The sequence below is a fragment of the Brassica napus genome, chromosome A2 (genome assembly GCF_020379485.1).
Source record: "Brassica napus cultivar Da-Ae chromosome A2, Da-Ae, whole genome shotgun sequence".
Lineage (NCBI taxonomy): Eukaryota > Viridiplantae > Streptophyta > Magnoliopsida > Brassicales > Brassicaceae > Brassica > Brassica napus.
The window spans coordinates 16,729,477-16,752,011 of NC_063435.1; the positions used below are offsets into that span (position 1 = coordinate 16,729,477).

At 34.1% G+C, this 22,535-nt stretch overlaps 1 protein-coding gene across 2 annotated transcripts; it reads right to left on the bottom strand.

Annotated features, from left to right (window-relative positions):
- On the bottom strand, positions 1–4,786 carry LOC106398733 (long chain acyl-CoA synthetase 5). 2 transcript variants are annotated; one of them, XM_048756942.1, is made up of 19 exons: positions 4,457–4,786; positions 4,088–4,151; positions 3,905–3,994; positions 3,785–3,841; positions 3,646–3,694; positions 3,480–3,556; positions 3,322–3,361; positions 3,141–3,235; positions 2,829–2,996; positions 2,647–2,757; positions 2,468–2,555; positions 2,332–2,398; positions 2,177–2,252; positions 1,960–2,077; positions 1,640–1,885; positions 1,409–1,548; positions 1,132–1,314; positions 935–1,047; positions 1–865 (listed from the first exon to the last, which is right to left on the bottom strand). In XM_048756942.1, the coding sequence occupies exons 1-19, from the start codon at positions 4,609–4,611 to the stop codon at positions 859–861; spliced, it is 1,944 nt and encodes a 647-aa protein (XP_048612899.1). In that variant the 5' UTR covers positions 4,612–4,786; the 3' UTR covers positions 1–858. The 2 variants fall into 2 exon arrangements, with proteins under 2 accessions (XP_048612899.1, XP_013694697.2); XM_013839243.3 differs by having other exon boundaries at positions 7–865; positions 935–1,054; positions 4,457–4,774.
- Positions 4,787–22,535: the final 17,749 nt, after the last annotated feature.

Consider the following 22,535-nt stretch of genomic DNA (forward strand, 5'->3'; position numbering starts at 1 on the left):
TTATTTATTAATTATTAATTAATTAAATGTTGTAGTTTCTATCCAAAAAAAAATCAAAATTCGTTTTTCCTTTTAAAAGCTCACAAAAGTTGGTTTTTGGTTTTTATTCACAAATTGGTTAAACTTTTCAAAAACTAGTTTCCCTAAATTTTAGGGAATCTATTTATTAGAAATCTTGATTGGCAAATCAAATGGTTTCTACAAAAACAAAAACTAAAAACTAAAACTTGATTGGATGAAAAATGGTTTTTGCAAAAACAAAAACCAAAAACTAAAGCAAAAACCACAAACAATCAACCTCTTAATTATTAATTAATTAAAATATAGTATTTTATATAAAATAAACAAAATTCGTTTTTACATTGAAAACCCACAAAAGTTGGTTTTTGGCTTTTCTTCATAAATTGGTTGAAATTTTGGAAAACTAGTTTCCCTAAATTTTAGGGAATCTATTTGTTAAAAAAAACTTGATTGGCAAGTGAAATGGTTTTTACAAAAACAAAAACTAAAAGCTAAAACTTGATTGGATAAAAAATGGTTTTTACAAAAACAAAAACCAAAAACTAAACCAAAAACTACAAACAATCAAGTTGGGCTTTCGAAATAAAAGTATAAAGTAAGAGATGAAGTAGCATGTCAAGATGCTATGAAACATCCTAAAATATTAACAAAAGTAGTAGCATGTTAAGATGCTATGTAATATCTCAAGACATTAACAAAAGCTTATTTAGAGAACCTTAATGAAGAAAGGCATGCCCGATCATGGAAAAGAAAGAAAAGGTAATGTTGAATATATAGTAGAAGGAATCTACTGTCCTGAACCTTGACCTTCCTTTGCAGCCTTGTATATCTCATCAATCACATTCTGTCGATAAAGAAAGAGATTTAATACCAATATTAATAAACTCAAAACCATAAGTGATTTAAAAATTACTTGATAGTATTTGAGCAATTGAGGCCTCTTCTTTTTGTAGGTAGGAGTAAGAAGATCTCTTTCAATGTCGAAAGCCACCGGTTCCAAATGAACAGCTCTAATGATCTCAAAACCTTTCAACTACAAATGCAAAGAATTAAAAAGACAGAAGAAGACAAGAGAAAAGCTTAAATAAAGAAAAAGAAGAAGAAGAAAACCTTTCTCTCTCTGCCTGCCTTAACAAGTTCTCCAAGTATGAATGCTTTTGCTTTTGCATTTTGACAGATAGAGTTGAAGTCTCCATCAACTCCGTTCTCTACGGCCCAGCTTTCAAGAGTTCGCTGAGTCGGGTTAACAACTGCGATAAGGAAGGACTCAAAGCTGTTCCCATACACCCATACCTATATAAAACAATCATATTGATGGAAATCTGCTGATGATCAAAGAACAATATCAAAAAGAATAATAGATCAGTGAGCTAAAGTTCTGACTTACTGAATCAATGGCCTCTACTTGACCGTAGACGTTTTCTAAACTCTCAACTGCAACATACTCTCCTTGAGCTAGTTTGAATATGTTCTTTTTCCGGTCAATTATCTTCATGCTTCCATCTGGTTGCCACTCACCAACATCACCTGGTGACATATATATATTAGATATTGTAAGAAAATATAAGCAAATGAAGAAAAACTACATTTTGGCAATGATAACAAATAGTTTAAAAACCTGTGTGAAACCATCCATCAATAAGAACCTCTTTTGTGAGGTCTTCACGTTTGTGGTACCCAGAAAAAAGGGTTTTCCCACGGATGCAGATTTCGCCCCGCGGGGTACTTCCAAGAGCATCATATTCCATGTCCGGTACAGATTCCAGGCGTATATCTACGTTTGGCACAGGTGGACCAACTGTACCAAGCATGTCCAGGTCGTCTGGGAACGTGACAAATGTTCCAGCACAGCTCTCAGTTAGACCTACACCAAGGTAACAATCATAAGAGAAAATATATTTTTACCTAACGGAAGCTCTTTTAGGTCGAAAAAGTTACCATATCCTTGTAGAACATGACAACATGCCACAACTCTAAGAAATGACTCTATGTGACTAGCAAGAGGAGCTGCTCCAGATAGAATAATCCTCACATTTCCTCCCAGTCCTTGTTTAACCTTGACAGAGAGAAAGAGATTATTCGAAAAGAAGTTTTAGCTAGTGTGAAGCCTAAAAACACTTTCAGATAATTTTTTTTTTTTTTGAGAAGTTGCTACCTTGTTGAAGACAAGTTTGTCACAGAATGGAGCGGCCGCGACGTGAGACTGTCCCTTCTTCATATTTCCAAATTTACTGAGGAGGGTTTCGATATGTTAGATCAAGAAACGTTTAACACAAGTTATAAGTTACAGTCAGAGAAAGCCTGACTTACTAGGAAAATGCAACATTGAAAACCTTCTTCTTGAAGAAACCGCCAACAGATAATTTCTGCTGCAGCCCTATTGGAGCATGATTAGTTAGCATTTAAGTGGTTGAAGATATCTCAATACCAAAATAGTCGAAAGTACCTGTGTATACTCGGTCTAGGACACGGGGAACAGCACAGAAAATACTTGGCTTTAGCTCCCCAAGGTCTTCAATCAACAGCTTGACATCCTTAGGACAAAACATAGACATATGAATAATATCAAACAAGTTCATACATGGTATATAGTATCAGATTATCAAAATTTTGAGCTGTACTTACCCCGCGCCAGAAACCAATTGAACCACCCACTTGAATGATACATTCCTCGATAGCCAGGTCAAAGACGTGAGCAAGAGGAAGATACGAAATATATACATCCTTCTCAGTTAGCTGTAGAAAAATGTAGTTTAAGATTGCCGTTTTTGCTTAAGAATGATGACAGAGGGAATGAAGAAACTCACTGATTCGTTCACACTCTGTAGGAAATGCATCACTCCAGTTGTTATAGTAACAATGCTCTCGTTTGAAATTAGAACTCCCTTTGGGTCACCAGTGGTTCCGCTAGTATACATAATCGTGCATATGTCACTTTTCTTTTTAACCGGAAGCTCATATTGTTTACCTTCACCCTACCATAGACAAAAAAAAAACAAAGTCAAAATCAGAACTTGGTATATGTAATAGATATCATACTATATGTGAATAATCATCATTAAAAATATTGAAAAAGAGACAAGTAAAGAAGTCAAGAAATGCAAATGAAAGTGTCCTACCAACTTCAAGAACTCATCCCAAGCATGTATTACCAAACCCAACTTTTCAGCTTCTTCTTTCTGTTCCGGTTTGACGCCACCAAAGCTCACAACAGCTTGCATTTGTAATCAAACACATTTCATCATTACCAACACAAGCATATAAGGTAAAATGGTAAATCATTCGATAAGTATGACTCACTCTTCATATATTTTGTAGAGTTTGGACATGTCTTAAAAAGCTGACAATGAAACAAAAAAAAGGAAGTTAACTTCACAGAATAGCTGTAAAAAAAATACAAGAAGATTGACTTTTTTTCAGAAAAAACAGAGATAAACACATGACGCAAGTGAAGATACCTCAGGGATTTTCTTCTCCTCCACAAAAGCAATTGCAACCTCTGCGTGAGAAATAATGAACTCCACTGCACCAGCGCCTGTGTTCAAAACCAGACAGTTAATACGCTAGAAAGACTCGGAATAGTAGAATCACCAAAAAAATATGTTTTAGCTAGAGAAGGCGAACCTAATGTATCGTATAGAGGGATACAATAGAGGCCGTGTGCATTACAGGCCTGCATCATGAGAAGAAGTTACACCTTTTGAATCTTTTAAAAGTAAAAGCAATCACACGACATTAGCAAAGTTTATATATTTTAACGTACCTCCATGCTTATGATCCATTCAGGACAATTTGCACCATAGATACCACATTTTCCTCCCTAAATTTCCCACATATCAGGCAATTATGACACAGAAGATTGTATATATATATGAATATTAACCTCCTCAAACCCGCAGCTGCGAAGAGAATTCCCAAGTTTAATGACAATGTCATATACTTCTTTGTATGTTTTCCACTCGTACTTTCCTGCCTGAGAAGAAGAAGACAAGAAATGCGAGTCTATCAACTCGAAAACATTACCACAAAGCTAAAATTCAAACTAAATACAAAAGAAAAGTAACACCTTTTCGTTCACAATCTCACGTTGGCCAAGCATTCGGTTGTTTGGATATTTCTCAACAGCCGTGCTGCATGCAATATGGAAAAGAAAAAAATTAACGAGGTTTGCGTACAACTACAAGACAACTTGCTGTTATAAATACCCAGAGATAGGATTAAATAATATACTTATAAATTTTGTATATCATTTGTTGATTCATATTGTGAACCATATGTTGCCTAGTCATGTTTCCAGAACATGAAAAAGCTACGTACCATTCAATCCCTTTTTCACAATCAAGGATCAGTACAATTCCACAAAATTAGAATCTTCTAGAAATGACAATGCAACAATCACGGATCAAAAGTTCCAGAGAAGAGGAAGGAATCTTACCGGAAAATATCCCAACAGCTGTGGATACCGTCGATCGGGTCAGGGAATCCGTCTTTGGCCAAAGTACTGCGATAGACAGGACCAATGGAGGGTTTTCCATCGGTGGCTTCCTTAGCAGCTTCCACCTCGTAGATGAATCTCTTCTCTGACGTCATCTCTGTGCTCTTTCTCTCCCTTCTCCCTCGTGACTACCGATCGCTGTATTTGAAATCATAATATTCATTACTGAGTTCGCGGCTTAAAACCCGGTGGTGACGGAGACCATCTCCAACTCCATTTTCTTGGTTATTGGCCCATTTTTATCCCAGTTTTACGGCCCAGTATAGGCTCAATATTGTGATACCGAACCCCAAACTCCAAACTCATCATAATCCGATACAAGACATCTGTGTTATAAACTGTCAAAGTCCGCGCACATTTTCTATTTCTAAATATAGTAATAGTATATTTTTTAAACGTCTAGTTAATTATACTATGTAGTATGTACATAGACGATTCTACGGCTGATAATTCTACAACTTTATAAGAATATACGTCTGGCTGCAACTCTTCGAGCCACCTTACGATATCTATGTCCGATAGTACCCCTGCACTATGTTGAAGATCTTTTGTAACTTTTTTTTTCGTAATCTGCATAATTTAGATCTTTCTGGGTTTGAATTCCGAACCTCTTGGTGTACAAACATTAATGAATCCTTAGTATATTTGTTTTAATATATCATATTTTAAATATTTTCAAGACATTTTTTCTATAAGTATTTTTGAGTTTAGTATTAAATTACATGTTTGATATGTTGTTATATTTTAAAAACAATACGTGGGGTTTGCAAAGTGCTCAAATAAATTTATAAATGGTGTTTACTATGTGGCATATTTTCACTTCAGAAAATGGAACTGTCGGAAATTCTCATTCTCTTGATATATTGGTGATGTTGGACAAAGAAAAACTTGCCATTTACTGTGTTCTCTAACAGAAGTGAACTAAGGTTACGTTGTCACCTCTTTTGTTATTTGGCTTGTTGTATGTAGGAGTGTACACCAGTCCTCTACTTGTGTTTGTAACTCATTCAAAACTATATTAAAAATAGAGCTCAAAGGTACATTTTTGGTGGTGCGTTTTTGTGAATGTGAAGCAATAGATGGTTTTAAAGAAAGTGGTTCCAGACTTCTCTCATTTCCGGCATATCTCTGTCTAGTTTGTTCAGTTTTTTTCATTCTCTCCATATCTCACTTAAGTCTTCTATTTTCCTTCGTTGTTACAACACGCTGTTATGCACAGGAATTTACAATTACAATAGGATAATGAATAGAAAAGAGAGTAATAAAATAACCTGGGTAACTCGATGTAACATTCCTCTACGGCTCTACTTGTTCATTAATCATAAACAAGATGGTGTGTTCGTGATGATATGTTAGCGCTAAGTTTTATATCACCAAACTCTCGACAAAATTTTGCCTAATGTTTTCAAACTAATGGCGGGATTCATGTTGAACTATGAGTAAAAAAAATTGTTATGATTTTTGTATATTTTTTTTGTTAGATCACGAAAATATAAGTACCATGAGCATACGGAACATCTACATTTATAGATATTATTTAGATTTGAATTATATTATTTTAATATATTCTAGGTGAAAAATTTACCATTGCACATACTTTTAGTTACATTTCACATACTTTAAGCTGGGCACATACTTTCCTCTTGTTACTTACCTAAAAACCTCTTATCTCTTGTATAATAAATCACAAGTCACTTAGCCAATTAAATTCTGACATATAAGATATGTTTACAATTTTTTAAAAACAAAATAATGTTGAAAAAAAACTGTAGGCGAGGAAAAAAAATTGTAGCAACGGCTTCTATAAACAAAATCCACTAAGAGCACTGCACTACACACGATCATCCTTCCTCCACAGTTTTTTATCTTCTCAGTTCCTATAAATTCGACACACACTTGGATATAGCCTGTAATTACTCAAAAGAGACGCTTCCGTGATAGGTGATATATTAATCATTCAAAAGGAGTAAAGGACATAGCCTGTAATCAAGTAAATTCGATAAGTATTTGAATCTTATCAAATGTTTGCAATCTCTAAATGGAGGCGTGATGTTTGTTAAACAAATTGTAACTTTGAAACAACAATGTCAAATTGTAACTTTTTGCTTTGTTCATATCAAATAATTTATACCTTCAAAATAATGTGCATCCATCTATATTATATTTCTAAGAAAATAAAATACTCCCATGCGAATCATGGGTCAATACTAGTAACTAAGCAAACCTTTTCCTTTTAGCCTGTAAATTATAATTTCTCACTTACTCTTTTACGGAAAATCACTTTACTCTTTTACAAACCCTAATCTGTTAATTTGTCTCTTCTTTCTCACACAAATGACGAGTTGCAGTGGCTGGCTGAGGCAGTGGCGGAAGGGATGATCAACATGTAATGGAGGTCATGCTAGTGGTAACGGAAGTGGAGCTTGTAAAGGTGGTGGCACAGCGTAAAGGTGAGTGAGTATATATAGAGGTGATGCTGGAGGTGTAGGCGGTCATGAAGTAGTGGAATGAAGTAGTAAAATTAATATTTGTCGATGGTAAAGCTAGATTAATAAGTTAGATATTGTTGTATAATATAAACTAGGTTAATACCCGCGCTTTGCGCGGAACAAATATTATATATATTATTTTGATGTATTATATGTTCTTTTACATATTTATAAGACAATAAATATATACTGAATAATTAAAAAGCCAGTAACTATTACATATATAATTAAATTGATGTGAACACATAACTAAATTTCATTAATCCAAACAATTATTTTTTCTATTTTATATGGTATATAATTAAATTTAAATGACGTTAACATATATATATATATTGTGTATTTTTAGTATTGATATATACTAAATGATGTTTTCTACTCATATGATTTTTTTATCATTTGCATATTTTTAAAACAAATACTTTAAATCACTGATAACAAAAAATTTATTGTGTGATTAATAGTTTTAGTGATTCATAAATTTTAAAAAGTTAAAGGCTAAGTTAAAAATTTAAATATTAAGTTTTCAATATTTTTGTTCATTAGCTTTTACCAAAAATATTTGTTCAAAGCAAATTTCGAAACTAAAACACACACACACACACATATATATATATATATGTATATATATTGTACACTTAATATTTAATAAATTATATTTCTTACTTATATAATTTTGTAATCATTTGTATTTTACCATAAAAAAAATTAAACCATGAATCACAAAAATTTGAATGTGAGACTTTTAACAGTTTTAGTAATTTATATTCGTTTAAAAAAATCAAAATATAACATATACAAAAAAATCTAAAATTTTATTTTAGTAATGTAGTTGTTTAATTTATTTTATTAATTTAAAATTAAACAAATATGATAGATAATACACTAATTTTTATCAAATCTTTATTATTCAAAATCAATAATTTGCATATATATACTTTAGCCACATTAGATAATTCCGTAATTTTTATTTAAGAAAAAAATAAAAAACATTAATAATGAATTTGTGGTTAGTTTAATAGAAAGCTTATTATATGTTTAGCTGGACCAGCATAATTTTCTAAGAATTTTAATACTCATTGTGGTGATGACACATGGCTACTTCAAATGTTGTAATGCTTCTCTTTTAATATATAGGAGATCTCTTTTAATATATAGGAGATAGGTGCACGTTAGAAAAGAAAGAAATAGGTGCACGTTTAGTTTTAAAAGTTAGATATAAGTTTTATTTAATATGTCATTTTAGTAAGGAAAATATTCTATGATAGCACTAAAAAAGTTCTGTAAGTGCATGATGACACAATAATAGGTAATGCAGAAAGTAAAGCAAGAGACAAACAACTACAAGCAACCCTTAAGCTTTATTAGAAATCGCCTTGTACACTCTATTATAAGTTCTGCTTAATCAGCTTTACACAGTCTGTTACACCCTAACAATTGCTACTGAAAGATTCCTAAGCTACCCGATTGTGCCTCTCTTCCGTCGAGTACTTCAGCCACTGCTTCAACACAACCCAGAACACTTTCAAGAGCTTCTCTCTCTTTCTATAAGATCAGCCTCTATGTCTATGTCTCTCTCACTACAAGAAAACGTAAGCTTAACGAGGAAATTTAACGAGGAAAAATAATCCTCATAAAAGTACGTTGATTTTGCGAGGAAAGTACGTGGAAAAAGAAAAGCATCGTTATTTCGTCATAAGGTCACGACAAAACATATTCGTCGTAAAGACAATGTAAATTGACGTGGCTTTTACGAGGAAAAACTATTTCCTCGTAAATACGACGTAAATTTTGCGAGTTCTTTACGACGAAATATTTTACGTGTACTTAACGAGGAAATTTTGAATCCACTAACTTGGTAGGTGGCTCACGTTTTTTTTTGGCCATCCAATTAATTTTCGTCGTAATTTCATAGTAAAATTACAACTACCAGATTCGAAATTTCCTATAAATATGGATGTTTGAACATCATTTTAAACACACCAACAACAAAAAACGTGAAAGAAAAAAAAATGGCTGGCTCTGGGACTATTTACGAGTTGCGGAATTGGATGTATATGCATAGAGATGCTAACGGGAGAGTGACGAAAGAATACCTTGCGGGGCTGGAGACATTTATGCACCAAGCAGATTCAACACCGCTCGCCCAAGAAAGTGGTAAGATGTTCTGTCCTTGTCGGAAATGCAACAATTCGAAATTGGCAAACCGTGAAAATGTTTGGAAGCATTTAATAAATAGAGGTTTCACGCCAAATTACTATATCTGGTTTCAACATGGGGAAGGTCTTAATTATGATCAGAATAAAGCTAGTAGTAGTAATAGCAATTTTCAGGAAGAACCGGTTAATCATTATTTGCATAATGAACATAGTTACCATCAGGAGGAGATGGTAGATTATGATAGGGTTCATGATATGGTAGCTGATGCATTCGTAGCTCATGATGAAGATGAAGAACCTAATATAGATGCAAAAAAGTTTTACGGAATGTTAAACGCGGCGAATCAACCACTTTACAGTGGTTGTAGAGAAGGTCTCTCTAAATTATCGTTAGCTGCTAGAATGATGAATATTAAAACTGATCACAATCTACCTGAAAGTTGCATGAACGAATGGGCGGACTTGTTTAAAGAGTATTTGCCGGAAGACAATGTGTCTGCTGATTCTTATTATGAGATTCATAAATTGGTTTATAGTCTTGGGTTGCCTTCGGAGATGATAGATGTCTGCATCGACAACTGCATGATATATTGGGGAGATGATGAGAAGCTAGAAGAATGTCGATTCTGCAAGAAGCCACGATTCAAGCCGCAAGGACGGGGACGTAATAGGGTACCATACCAAAGGATGTGGTACCTACCAATTACAGACAGATTGAAAAGATTGTATCAATCAGAGCAGACTGCTGCAAAGATGAGATGGCATGCCGAGCATACTCAGACGGATGGTGAGATGACTCATCCATCAGATGCAAGAGCCTGGAAACATTTCAACAAAGTACATCCGGATTTTGCTAGCAATAGCCGGAATGTGTATCTCGGATTATGCACAGATGGATTTAGTCCGTTCGGAATGTCAGGGAGACAATATTCATTGTGGCCAGTCTTTCTTACGCCATTCAACCTGCCACCGGAGATGTGCATGCAACGGGAGTTGCTATTCTTGACCATATTGATACCTGGTCCGAACCATCCAAAAAGGTCCCTGGATGTTTTCCTACAACCACTGATAGACAGCGGACGACCAGTAACTATGGAATATGTGTGAAAGGGAAATAGATTTCTACGGGATCTTGACGGAGATTATTGAAGTCGAATTTCCAGGGATACTGAAGCTGAAATGCGTCATCTTCAAATGTGAATGGTTCGACCCCGTCGTCAACAGAGGTGTTCGGTCTAACAAATTTGGTGTAGTTGATGTCAACGGTGGACGACGGTACAACAAATTCGAGCCTTTCATCTTAGCTTCACAAGCAGACCAAGTTAGCTTCCTTCCATACCCTCGGATGAGAGATTCGGGTATAAATTGGTTAGCAGTGATCAAAGTTACACCTCGAGGACGAATCATCAGTGGAGAAGAACCACCATTGCAAGAAGAACAGATAAATGAAGTCGAGGAACCTGAACAAGAAATTGATGACATCCTTCTCATTGATCCGCATAATCACAAATACGAAGATCTTACCGATGATGCCACAGACGAAGCTGTAGAAGACGAGTTTAATGAAAATGATGATATTTCTAGTGATGACGAGAATGTCGATGTATCCGTTGATTTTGTGTAGTTTGTTTTATGAATAAGGTAATGTGAGAGTTTGTTTTATGAATAAGAAAATGTGGGAGTTTGTTTTATAAATAAGTAAATGTGGGAATTGTGGTTTGGAATGGAAAAAAGATGGGGTTTGGAATATATGAAGTAGAAGATAAGGAATATGGGATTTTGGGGTTTGGGGTTTCGGATTTTAGGGATTTAAACGTACTACTCGTTAATTCCTCGTAAGTTGACGTCGAATGTACGACGTAATCCTCGTTTATTCCACGTAGGACAGAATCGTCGTAAAGAACTCGTTAGGTAACGTGGAAATAACGACGAAATTAAAAAAAAAAAAGAAAGCGAAACCCGTTAATTTCACGTAGGACGGAATCGTCGTAAAGACCTCGTAAGGTAAATAGACATAAATACCCCGTAAAGTAAATGACGAAGGAGGCACTCTTTAATTCCACGTAGGATGAATTCGTCGTAAACACCTCGTAACAAAAATCGTCGTAAAAACCTCGTAGACTAAAAACTAGAAAAAAAGGAAAAGAAGAGAGATACCAGATTTACATGTGGCAAGACTTCCAGCAATTATAATACTTAAGTCTCGCCCACATAAATTCTAATATCTTCTTCTGTTTCTTTTTTCCAAATATTTCTAATTTGGTGAAAAGCGGGACTTGCTACTTCCTCATAGTATAAAAACTAGTAAAAAAAGAAAAAAAGAAAGATACTGGAATTATATGTGGCGAGACTTACGTCTCGTCCACATAAGTTCCAAAATCTTCTTCTCTTCTTTTTTTTTCAAATATTTCTAATTTGAAAAGCATTTTGGTGAGGTGTGTGATTTGAGATAGGATATGTTTTGTGAGTTTGTGTGTGGTTTGAGAAGGAAAGTTGTGGGTATTTATAGAAAATATAAGCTCGCTAATTCCTCGTAACAAGTTAACTCGTTAATTCCACGTAACGTAACTCGTCGTAAAAACGTCGTTAACGAAAACGCGGGCCTTTGTATTTCGTCGCTATTTCCTCGTAAATGAAAACGCGGGCCTCTGTAATTCCTCGTAACTTTACGAGGAAATGACGAGGACAAGTAATCTTATATATATCCCCGAGCGAGCTCGCTCTTTCTTTCCTCTCCACTTCCTCCCTATTTCGCAGCAATGGTAAGTCTCTCTAATTCCTCTCTAGTTTGATTAGTTTAGGATATATTAGGTGGTTAGTATAGGGAATTTAGATAGGTTTACGGATCTTATGTTATTTAGTGTTGATTAGGTGGATAATGTTGGGAAGTATATTGTTCACGAAAATTTAAAAAATTAAATTTTTTTCTCAGGTTCGAAAAGGTAGACTTACTGCCCATTACTGAGAGATGTTCGGTGAGCCGGGTAGTCGTTTAGACCCGTCGTCTTCTTCAGCTCCCGGTTCTTCGGGTCAGGAGACTGTCCCCGAGACTCAGTACACTCAGAGAGTCTTTGGATCTCCTTCTTCTAGTGCACCATCGGTTCCTCACGTGCCTCCCCCGATGGCTCCTCCTCCTGTGCCTCCTCCGATGGCACCTCCGATGCCCGCCCAGATTCATCCCGATTTGATGGTGCCTCCGAGTGCTCCTTACTCGCAGTACACCGTAGAGGACATTCTCCGTCTGCCAGGCTGAGAAGGTTTACCAGTCATCGACCCCGACCGACCGGACGGAACTTTGTGGTATGTTTCATTATTTTTTTATTCTTTTTAAATTCTTTTATAACTTTAAAAAATAATTTATATTTTAAATTTGTATTTTCCAGGTTTGGGATTGACAACTGTCTTGCATCGGACGTAACCGACACGATAAAAGGTTACTTCTCCATGGCACATCCGAACTGGAAAAAGACGCCTCACTACGTCAGAAAGACGTGGTTCAAAATTTACGCTGTAAATTCTATTAATTAATTATATATCTTTAAATTTTTTCATTATTTATATATATATTTTTTTTCTGAAAAACTAATTATAAATTATTTTTTCCAACAGCAAAAATATAATTGGGCCTTGGGGATCACTGAGAGGGTGAGGAAGAAGTTTGTCGCGAAGGCGATAATTCGCTTGTTGGACACGGTCTCCAACTGGAAGGGTGACTGGATCGTGAAGGGGTATGAGCGTGGCAAACCCGCTGAGCTTACCAAGGATGTCTGGGATGGCCTCATCCGATATTGGCGTCTTCCTGATTCCATTAGAATCGCCCAGTCTTGCTCTAACTCCCGTAACACAGTGGATGAGCACGGGAACGGCCGATGCTTCACACTACGGGCCAAAAACTCCACGCCGGTGTCCGTTTGGAAATGGTAATTAAAAAATTAATTATATTAAATTTTTAGTATATTTTTATATATATTCTAACAACTTTCTTAAATGTTTTTTAGGCCAAAGAGACGGGACCCACAAGAACAAGGCGGGCCGATTTATAGATGGCAAGTCCGAGCAAATCTACAACGATTTGGCTGCTTGGGTTGAAGAACGCCAGACCCAGCTGACCCAGCAGTCCACCGATGGATTACCCGTCGCCTTATCCACACCTGAAGTGGATAAGCTTTACGAGGAGGTCAATTTTCTAAAATTTTATTTTTCTTAAATATTCATTTAATTTAACTTTAAATTTTTACTAACAAAATTTATTTTTTGTTTTTAAGGTTGTCCCTAAAAAAAAGGGACGAACGTTGGGGATTGGTTCCGTCAACGATGTTCCGAGAGCGACATCGTCTTATGTTCAGCGACGGGATGATGAAGTCTCTCAGCTGTGTAGGGAGTCCGAAGAGCTGCGTAGAGAGTCTACTCAGCTGCGTCACGAGTTGAGCTCGACGCAATCTGCGTTCACAGCTCGAATGGGTGGACTCGAGGGCTTCTTGGACGTTGTAGCGGCCACAAATCCGGAATGGGAGACTTTGTTGAGGACCATGCGACAACAAAATCCTATCCCAGGCGAGTCACCAACCGACGACTCACATGCCGAGGCAGATGTAATGGCGAGGAGTGATGAATTCTACCAGGCGATTAACGACCACCCTTAGTTCTTTTTAATTTCGGTTCTTGTATTATGAATTCAAAACTTATTTATATATAAAATATTTTGGTTTTGATTTTTTTAGAATTTTAATTTTATTAATAATTTAAATAATTTAAATTATTTTTTTAATTATAATGTTTTATATTTCTGTAAAATAACGAAACGAAGTAAATTCGTAGCTAATTTTGCGGCTTCTTTACGTGGAAGCTTAACGTGGTTTTTACGAGGAATTGTTTACAAGGAAATAACGTGGAAATCTATCAAGGTATTTACGTTTACTTTACGTGGAAAGCTATCAAGGTATTTACGTTTACTTTACGAAGAAAGCTATCAAGGTATTTACGTTTAGTTTACGAGTATTTATTTACGTGGGTTTTACGAGAAAAGTCTTTCGTGGTATTTACGAGGAAACTTAGCGACGTCCTTACGTGGTCTTTACGACGAAATATTCCTCTTCGCTTTTACGACGAAATATTCCTCTTCGCTTTTACGACGAAATTATTTCCTTGCTATGTTACGACGAATTAGCGAGGATATATGCGTTACGACAAACGTATAACAACGAAACGGGTTTCCTCGCTAATTCCTCGTAACACTGCTTTTACGACGAAGTCACGAGGAAAACTGCCCTCGTAAAACTTGTGTTTTCTTGTAGTGTCTACAGACGACCCCATAGCTATCTTATACTTATTCTCCATGTTCCCAAAATCCTAGTCTCCAAGGCAACATGTATGGACATCTTCCATAACAATAAGTGCAACTTTCCTTTTCTTGGAATGCACATATTTCTCTTTCTTTAAGACATAAACTTGCTACTCAAGTTTATTCCTCTTTCCATATCTCCAAGATACTCCTTTGCTCTCCAAGTCTACACGACTCCAGCTCAGCATCTTGACTCCACATGGTCTTCACCACTCACTACAACGTCTGCTTCAACAACTACGTCAACGACTACTTCAGGGCAGACATCTTACATCTTCAATCTCCCTCTTTTAGATTTGTGTGCCGATCAAGCACAACACTCTTCTGGTTCAGCAACCACGTTCCTCACCTGGAAACTTTCATACCAAATGTGCTTTTCTTCCCCACGAGATGTGCACCACACCATGCTTTTCTCCCCCATGAGATATGCAACTAAAGACCAGAACATCACCATTCTCCCCCTGCTTGATTGCATACTAAGCTAAAACATATGCTTAGATGTCAAGCCTTACAGACCCACCGTCTGTTTCTTCATGTATAATCATGACACAGCCCCTGCTGCAGCGGAATAAAAAGTACTGCATCACGATCTGACGCACCTGTCGAGCTACCTCTTGACCCACTTCTGTTGAGGATCTGGCTACCTTCATGTGTCGTCTCCTTGACCATGAGCCCTTCCCCATCCGCACCGAGTGCCCTCTGCACTCGTTGCTATTGTCTTGGAGTGATTTCACTATCACACCCCTGAAGATCATCTCGCACCACTTCCTGACGCACTTCGATCTCCTTCCTCTTTGTGCCACAAACAACTTCGTGTTCTGGCTCCAAACTTTATGCTTCTTGATCAACCTCAAGATCACTCCTAACAAAGCTGCACCCTTCTTCTGATGTCTCTTCCTTGACCTCATCAAGTAAGCCACTCTTGGCTACAAACACCTCTTCAACCCTCTTGGGTTTAGTGAACGTCTTGTTCACCCTCTTGGCCATGTTTCTACTCTTCTCACGAGCAAAACACTCCACCTTCTTGTCTCCAAACTTTCCACAGAACCAACATCACATCCGATGTTGCTTCTTGCTTGGCCTGACATAGTTGCTGATGCACCGATCAGTCTCCTTCCTTGTACCAGCTGCACAACCATGCTTCAGAACCTCCTGTCTGACCTTCATGTTGTTGCACTTATGTACTACTTTCGGCTTGTTACTCACAGCTACACGCTGTAGAACTTCCTGCCTTACTCCCTGTCGTACGTCCCGACGCACTTCCTGACAAGCTCCTTTGGCTCCATTTTTTGATGTGCTCCCATACACGAAATGTTATAGCCCCTTCTGTTGTACTTCCTTAGTACTCTCAGCTCCTCGATATCCCAGTCCTCAATTTGCCTTGGCTGGTTGACCCATCGAGAGTATCTTATCTAACTCTTTGGATCCACTGTTGAGCATCCTGATCTGTTTGCGATTCTCAGCCAAATCACGTTCCAACCTCATTGCTTTCTCACATTCATCAATAGCAACCTCCCTCAGTTTGCTAACCTCCTTCTACAGAAACTCATAATTCTCATTTACAACAGCAAATTCTTCAACAAGATCTTCATACTGCTCACGGCTATGCACCAATTCGTGTTGCAACCTGAGATTCTCATTCTTGAGATTCAACCACTTGTTGAGCATCACGTGATAATTGGAAAATAATTTTCTAATAACATTGTTATTTGAGAAATTGCTTGAAATATATTAACTTGGATATCATTTAAAAAACTCAATAAATGATATCCTAACATTTGAGCTTAGGGTTTAACGATTATTGTTTAGGATTTATTATGAGAAATTATCAAAATACCATATTTATAGTACCAATTTTCATGTTTACACTAACCACTTTTATCCTCAATTTTAATGAAAGGTAAAAGACATTTATAACCCGTGGGTTTAGAGTTGAGGGGCGGAATAGGATTTTTGGAATGTGAAATTTAGGATTAGAATAAATATATAAATAAATACTTCAAAAATATAATTTTTTTTTAAAATAGTTTCAAAAATAATGTTCGATTTTCAAAATGAAATTTTGAAAAAAAAATTAAAAAATGTCGAAAAAATAATTCAAAAAATCAATTATAAAATAGTTCGAATTTGAAAAAGTATAATTCGAAAACGTAAAAAAAATATTTTTATTTTATTAATTTTTATTTAAATAATTACTTATTATATATGTAGAGAACAAATGTATAAGAGTCTTTTGCCATTTAACTAAGAAGATATTTTAAAAATATTTTTTTAGTGGTGGTAAACATTTATAATGGTACCAAAAAAGTGGTAAACATGAAAATTCTCCATTTATTATTTAGGTGGTGAAGTTGAGTTTATAAACTTCTATAAATAAATCTTATATATTTTAAAAAGTTTTGGGCCGGTTAATTTTATCTTTTAATCATAAATTCAAGATATTTATGAAAATGAAATTAAGTTAAAGGTAAATTTGAAAATAGTATCAAATATGAGGTAAGATTAAAATTTATTGGAATTATGTTATATACTGTACTATTAAATTTTTTTTTGACAACAAGACATTCACAGACTTATATTGACTCTGTAAACCAAATCGGTAACTCCGCATCCATGTGAACGACGAAAGACGGTTGTTTCCTAGCACTGCGTGCTAAGCTATCCTCTCGTAGGTTCTCTGTCCGAGGTACATGAACGATGTCTAAATTGAGGAAACTTCTTCGTAAAAACTTCTTCTTTCAAAGTACTATTAAATTAGTTTGATAAATGTATGTTCTCTTCATATATAATAGTGTTGGAATATCAATCTTTTTGACATATATAGGTCATTCTTTTTCTTGATCAAAATGTGTTCATGTTATGACATTAGTATGCATATATATGATAAAAATGTGTTCATGTTTAATGTATTCATTCATGTATATATTCATTTTGTATATATATTTTGTTTTTCCATTTATTGTTGGAGTATAATTTATATATAGTGATTAATAAAGAAATTTGGCATAGTTTTTAAATATTAAAATGAATGGTTTTTAACTCAACAGAATATATAACCCCTAATAATAGCTGTCTAAATTTGTATTTTTTTTTGAAACATCTGTCTAAATTTGTATATATATGATATGTAAAGAGGTTAAATGTTTCGTATATGAAGACGTGTAAATTAAAATTTAACCATTAATAAGAATATTATATATGTGTTCAAATTATTGACATAAATTGTAATGTTACATGACAGAAGCATTTAAATTGCGACCTCTAAAAGATAATTTATATTAAAAAATCACACATGTAATAAGTCAGGATTTATGTGTTTAATAAATAAGTTTTTATTTTAAAATAGAAAAAAAATTTTATACTGCTTTCCAATAAAAGCTTTTTAAAATCTTTGTAAAATGTGTTTTTGAGAAGTAATAATTTAATGTTGTTATTATCACTAAAATATTTTATTTAATTTTTAACTTTCGTTTACAAGTGAAAACTAAATTTAAATTAATTTTCTGATTATATTTTATGATAACTAAAACTTAAGTTAATCAATTTTTGGAAATAAAATTTAAAATTATTTGGTAAAGATTTTAAAAGATTAATAGAATTTTGGGAGATTTACCAAATATGACTCAAAAATTGATTTTGATTGCAAAAGTATACCTAAACTTGAATCAAATGCAAAAGTAAACCAAAAGTCTTGTGAAATTACTGTCAGCCCCTTGTAACCAAACAAAAAAAATAACTCATTTTTACGAATATAGCACCGCTAAGTCTTCTGAATCTTTTGAGATTCTGTTAAGTCTTCTGGATGACATCCACGGAAGTCGTCTGGTATAGTTGATCTTAAAAATAATTTATAATTTTTGTAAAAATTATTTTGATAAAAGAAAAATCAAAATCATGTAATTATAAACAGTTTTAAGTGATATAAATTAAGATTTAATAAAATTGAATTGTTTTAAACATAGATTAGTGAAAGTAATGAATCATGATATTCTTTGGTCTAGGGTTTGGTAACATATGTTGTTGTATTGTATGTATTCTTAGGGTTGGATTTTAGAAAGCTTAAATGTTTTTTTGAAAAATTAATTTTTTTACCTACATGTGATTATTTCTGTATATAGTAAATACTTTTTAAATTTAATTTAATTTTATGAAGTGTTTAATTAGTTAATTTAGTTTATGAGTTATGTTTAGGGTTTAGACGACTAACATGTAAGTTGTCTTGCGATTAGAAAACTTATCTCAAAGTCTTCTAACTCCCGCTAAAAATATTTTAGTTAAAATATTGAAGTCTTCTGAGCGACTTACAAGTAAGTCGTCTAGTAAATCTTCTGATCGAAAATATTTAACCTTATTGGAATTTTTGTTTCTATATATAAAGAAAAATTTACACATTCTCTCTACTCTTCTCAAATGGCTACAACAAAAATGGTATGTTCCTCATTCTAAAACTCTCCAACCTCTCTCTAATCTCTTTGAACTTATAAACACCAAACTTTATATCAATTTATTGTTTTTGTCTCATGTCTTTCTCACTAGTTTATTTTGTTTTGCAGGTTTTTCATCACATCACATGGTTCTCAACTTCCACTCATTTAAAGGTAGATTTATTAATTTTAGATATGTTTTTTTGTGTGTTCTATAAATGTAGATCTATCTAATCTTCCACTCATTTTCTCTGTTTTTAAGCTATTTGAACGTTTTTGGAGATGAATGTTTTTCATATCTGGATTTGGATATGCAGGTTTTTCAGATCTGTAAGACTTTTGGGCTAGAAGATTTACAGACGAATTTCTGGAAGTCTTCTGACGGAGTCTTCTCCCATGTCGCCCTTTCATAATAGATCTGAGCGTTTTGGTAATTTTTTATGTCTGATTTTTCTTCATTTGGTGATCTCCTGTTGCATAAAGCTCATACCTTTTTCCCAAACTAAAATTCTCCAAACCCACTCTAATCTCTTTGACTTGAAAACACTAAACTTTATATGAATTTTTCATTTTTATCTCATGTCTTTCTCACTAATCTATCTTTTTGTTGCATGTTTTAATCATATTGTTATCATCTTCCACTTGGATATGTACTTTGTGTGTTCGATAAAAGTATGTATATCTAATTTTCCACTCATTTTCGCTGTTTTAAGCCATTTGAACGTTTTTTGATATGATATGCAGGTTTTTCAGATCTGGGTTTGATATACATGTTTTTCAGATCGGGATGGGAAGTCTTCTCGGAAGTCTTCTAAAATATAATGCGCTAGAAGTTTTCCAGACGACTTCAAAGAAGTCTTCCAGATGACTTCCAGGAAGTTTTCCAGACGACTCTAAAGAAGTCTTCCAGACGACTTCCACGAAGTCTTCTAATAGGGTCTTCTTCCATATCAATTGGAGTCTAAGCTTGTCTTTGTAGATGAATGATCTATAACACTTTTGCTTGTGGTTTGTTTTGTGATTTGCATGTGTACTTTTTTAGTTGTGACTTTTTTTGTAAATTTGAAGAGATATTAATGAAAACGTTTGGTAAATATGTTCATTTTCGACAATATTATCTTTGCCAAAATTACTTGACATAATTGAAGTTATTGATACAACTTCAATATCAAAACACAATAACGTAAAAAAATAATCAAATTTATTACAACTAAAGGAGAAGAATTCTCAAAAAAACTTAGTCAAATTCACAAAAGATAAAACATTACATAAGTTCAAAGCTAGAACACTTTCATTAGATATATAAGTAAAAAGTTTATCATATGGTATGAGAAGACACATTAAACCATGTACTTGATATTCTTGAAGTTACTTAACACTTTTGAAAATTAAATAAACATATCTTAAAGTTACTTAACAAATTTACAAAAACTAACATAGAAGTCTTCTCAATTAGTTAGAAACTTAACTAAGCATGAATGTTGGTAACCTCATAAATATCACCAATTAAATTATAAATTTCATTCAATAGCACCAATATTGACTAATATACATGAATTAACAAAAAAAAATAATTAAAAAGTCTTTATAGTTTGAGAGAAAATGAATGTTTATTAAACATTGACGCAGACGACATCCACAAAGGTCATCTGGAAGACTTCTAGGAAGTCGTCCATTTAGTTTAGTTTTGTAATTGATTTTTAACTTAGACAACAGTAAGTCCATCTTTGTTTGTTAAAAAAAATTCGAGACGACTTCCATGTAAGTCGTCTAGGGAAAACGGGTTAGTTTTGCATTTGACCAGATTGTGTCAGAAATTTGACTTTTCCTGGATAACTTACACATAAGTCGTCAAGTAGAAAATTAAAAAAATCAATATTTTGTTATACCTAGATGACTTCCATGTAAGTCGTCTTAGGTTAGTTTTGCAATTGAGAAATAAAACAAAGAATATTATTTTTTCTAGACGACTTTAGTCCGACGACTTATATGGATGTCGTCCAAGATGAATTTAATGAAGATATATTTTCTTATTTTATTTAAACTTTTAAATTTGTTTAGTTAAATTATTACAACATAAAGATATTTTGTATTTATTCTTTTACATGAAAATATCTGAATATTTATGTATATATATATATATATATATATATATATATACATAAATGATTTTTAGAAAATTGGAAGCCCCACAATGTGGTGGCGCCATTCAAATGGGATTGCCCACAGGCCCGGCTCTGCCAACCATAATTACTGTACGGTGCTTCGGCAGTCCATGATCCATCAACCAAATACATGTTTTGCAAGCTTAGGACATGTACTATCATTGTTTAGTGACATGTTTGAGTCTAATCTGGTGTTTTTGAATTTGTGTTAAACCATGCATGGCATTCACTCTTTGCGTGTCAAATCCACTCTAGTGGGTTCCGTGCGATTCCTCTGAACAGTTTACCATTACAAACTTTCCATTAATACCAAATAATCCAAGGGTAAGGATCTTTATCTAGTTTGGGATCTTCAATTTTGTTCTTTTCCGGAACAAATAATCCATGTTGGTATATACTGTCATTGTTGGGAAAATATCCAGACACGATGGTTTTGAGGCGAGAGCCCAAGTTTGCCAGATGGGCATTTAATGTTGGATTTTTACCCTGGTCTAAAAATCGACCACCTAGCCGGCCGCCTGGGTGCTACGCGTTACTCTTCCACCCTGATTTATGCAAAATCGGTTTTAAAAATCGGATATCCGATTTTTTCCGCCTAGACCGCCTAATTGACCGCCTAGCCGCCTAATCTTTTTTTATTTTTATTTATTTTTTGATCTAAAATCTTATAAATATCAATTTATATTCATAATTTTGATGAAAGTTACACTATATTAAGTTTATATATTATATTTGAGTTTTATACAGTCTTAAACATGAAAATATATTAATGTCATACACAATTAAAGATTAACATGTTTTATAACATAGTAAAACAATCTAAAAATTATGTCCCACATAATTTCTAAATAATTCCTGATTTTCTCTTTATGCGCTAGGCCCAACCCGACCGTCCGACTGGCGCCTAACACGTTCCCTAACAGGGGTATTTTATGCCCATGACTAGACTAATTTTCTCATTACTGAATCTGTTTGTGTGTATAATTTGCATGAAAAGCTAGAAAAATATGTTATGTGAACAAAATAAAAAGCTATAAAGATGATGAGTATGTTTTAACAAAATTAGCAAAGAAACAAGAATAGTGAGTTGCATGTTCTTTCGCAATACTTTTGGGGTTAATCACTTTCCACGAAGTTTCCATTATAATCTCTTTGTCATTCTCCGAAAAAAAAAAAAATCCATTATAAATAATCGGTGCACTGAATCAGTTAAACGCGTAAAGGTTCATTTAGCAACGACTCTTCGAAATGAGAAGGGTTTAATTATATTTACTAGCCGAATTATTAAATCGAATTATACAACTAATTATCCAGTTTATGATTTAATTTTTTAATTATTATGTTATGAATTGTATGATAAGAACAAATTCAATCATAGGGACATTGCAATTGAGCTACGGTTGCAGTTTTATTTGTTTTCCGTTGGATATATTCATATATA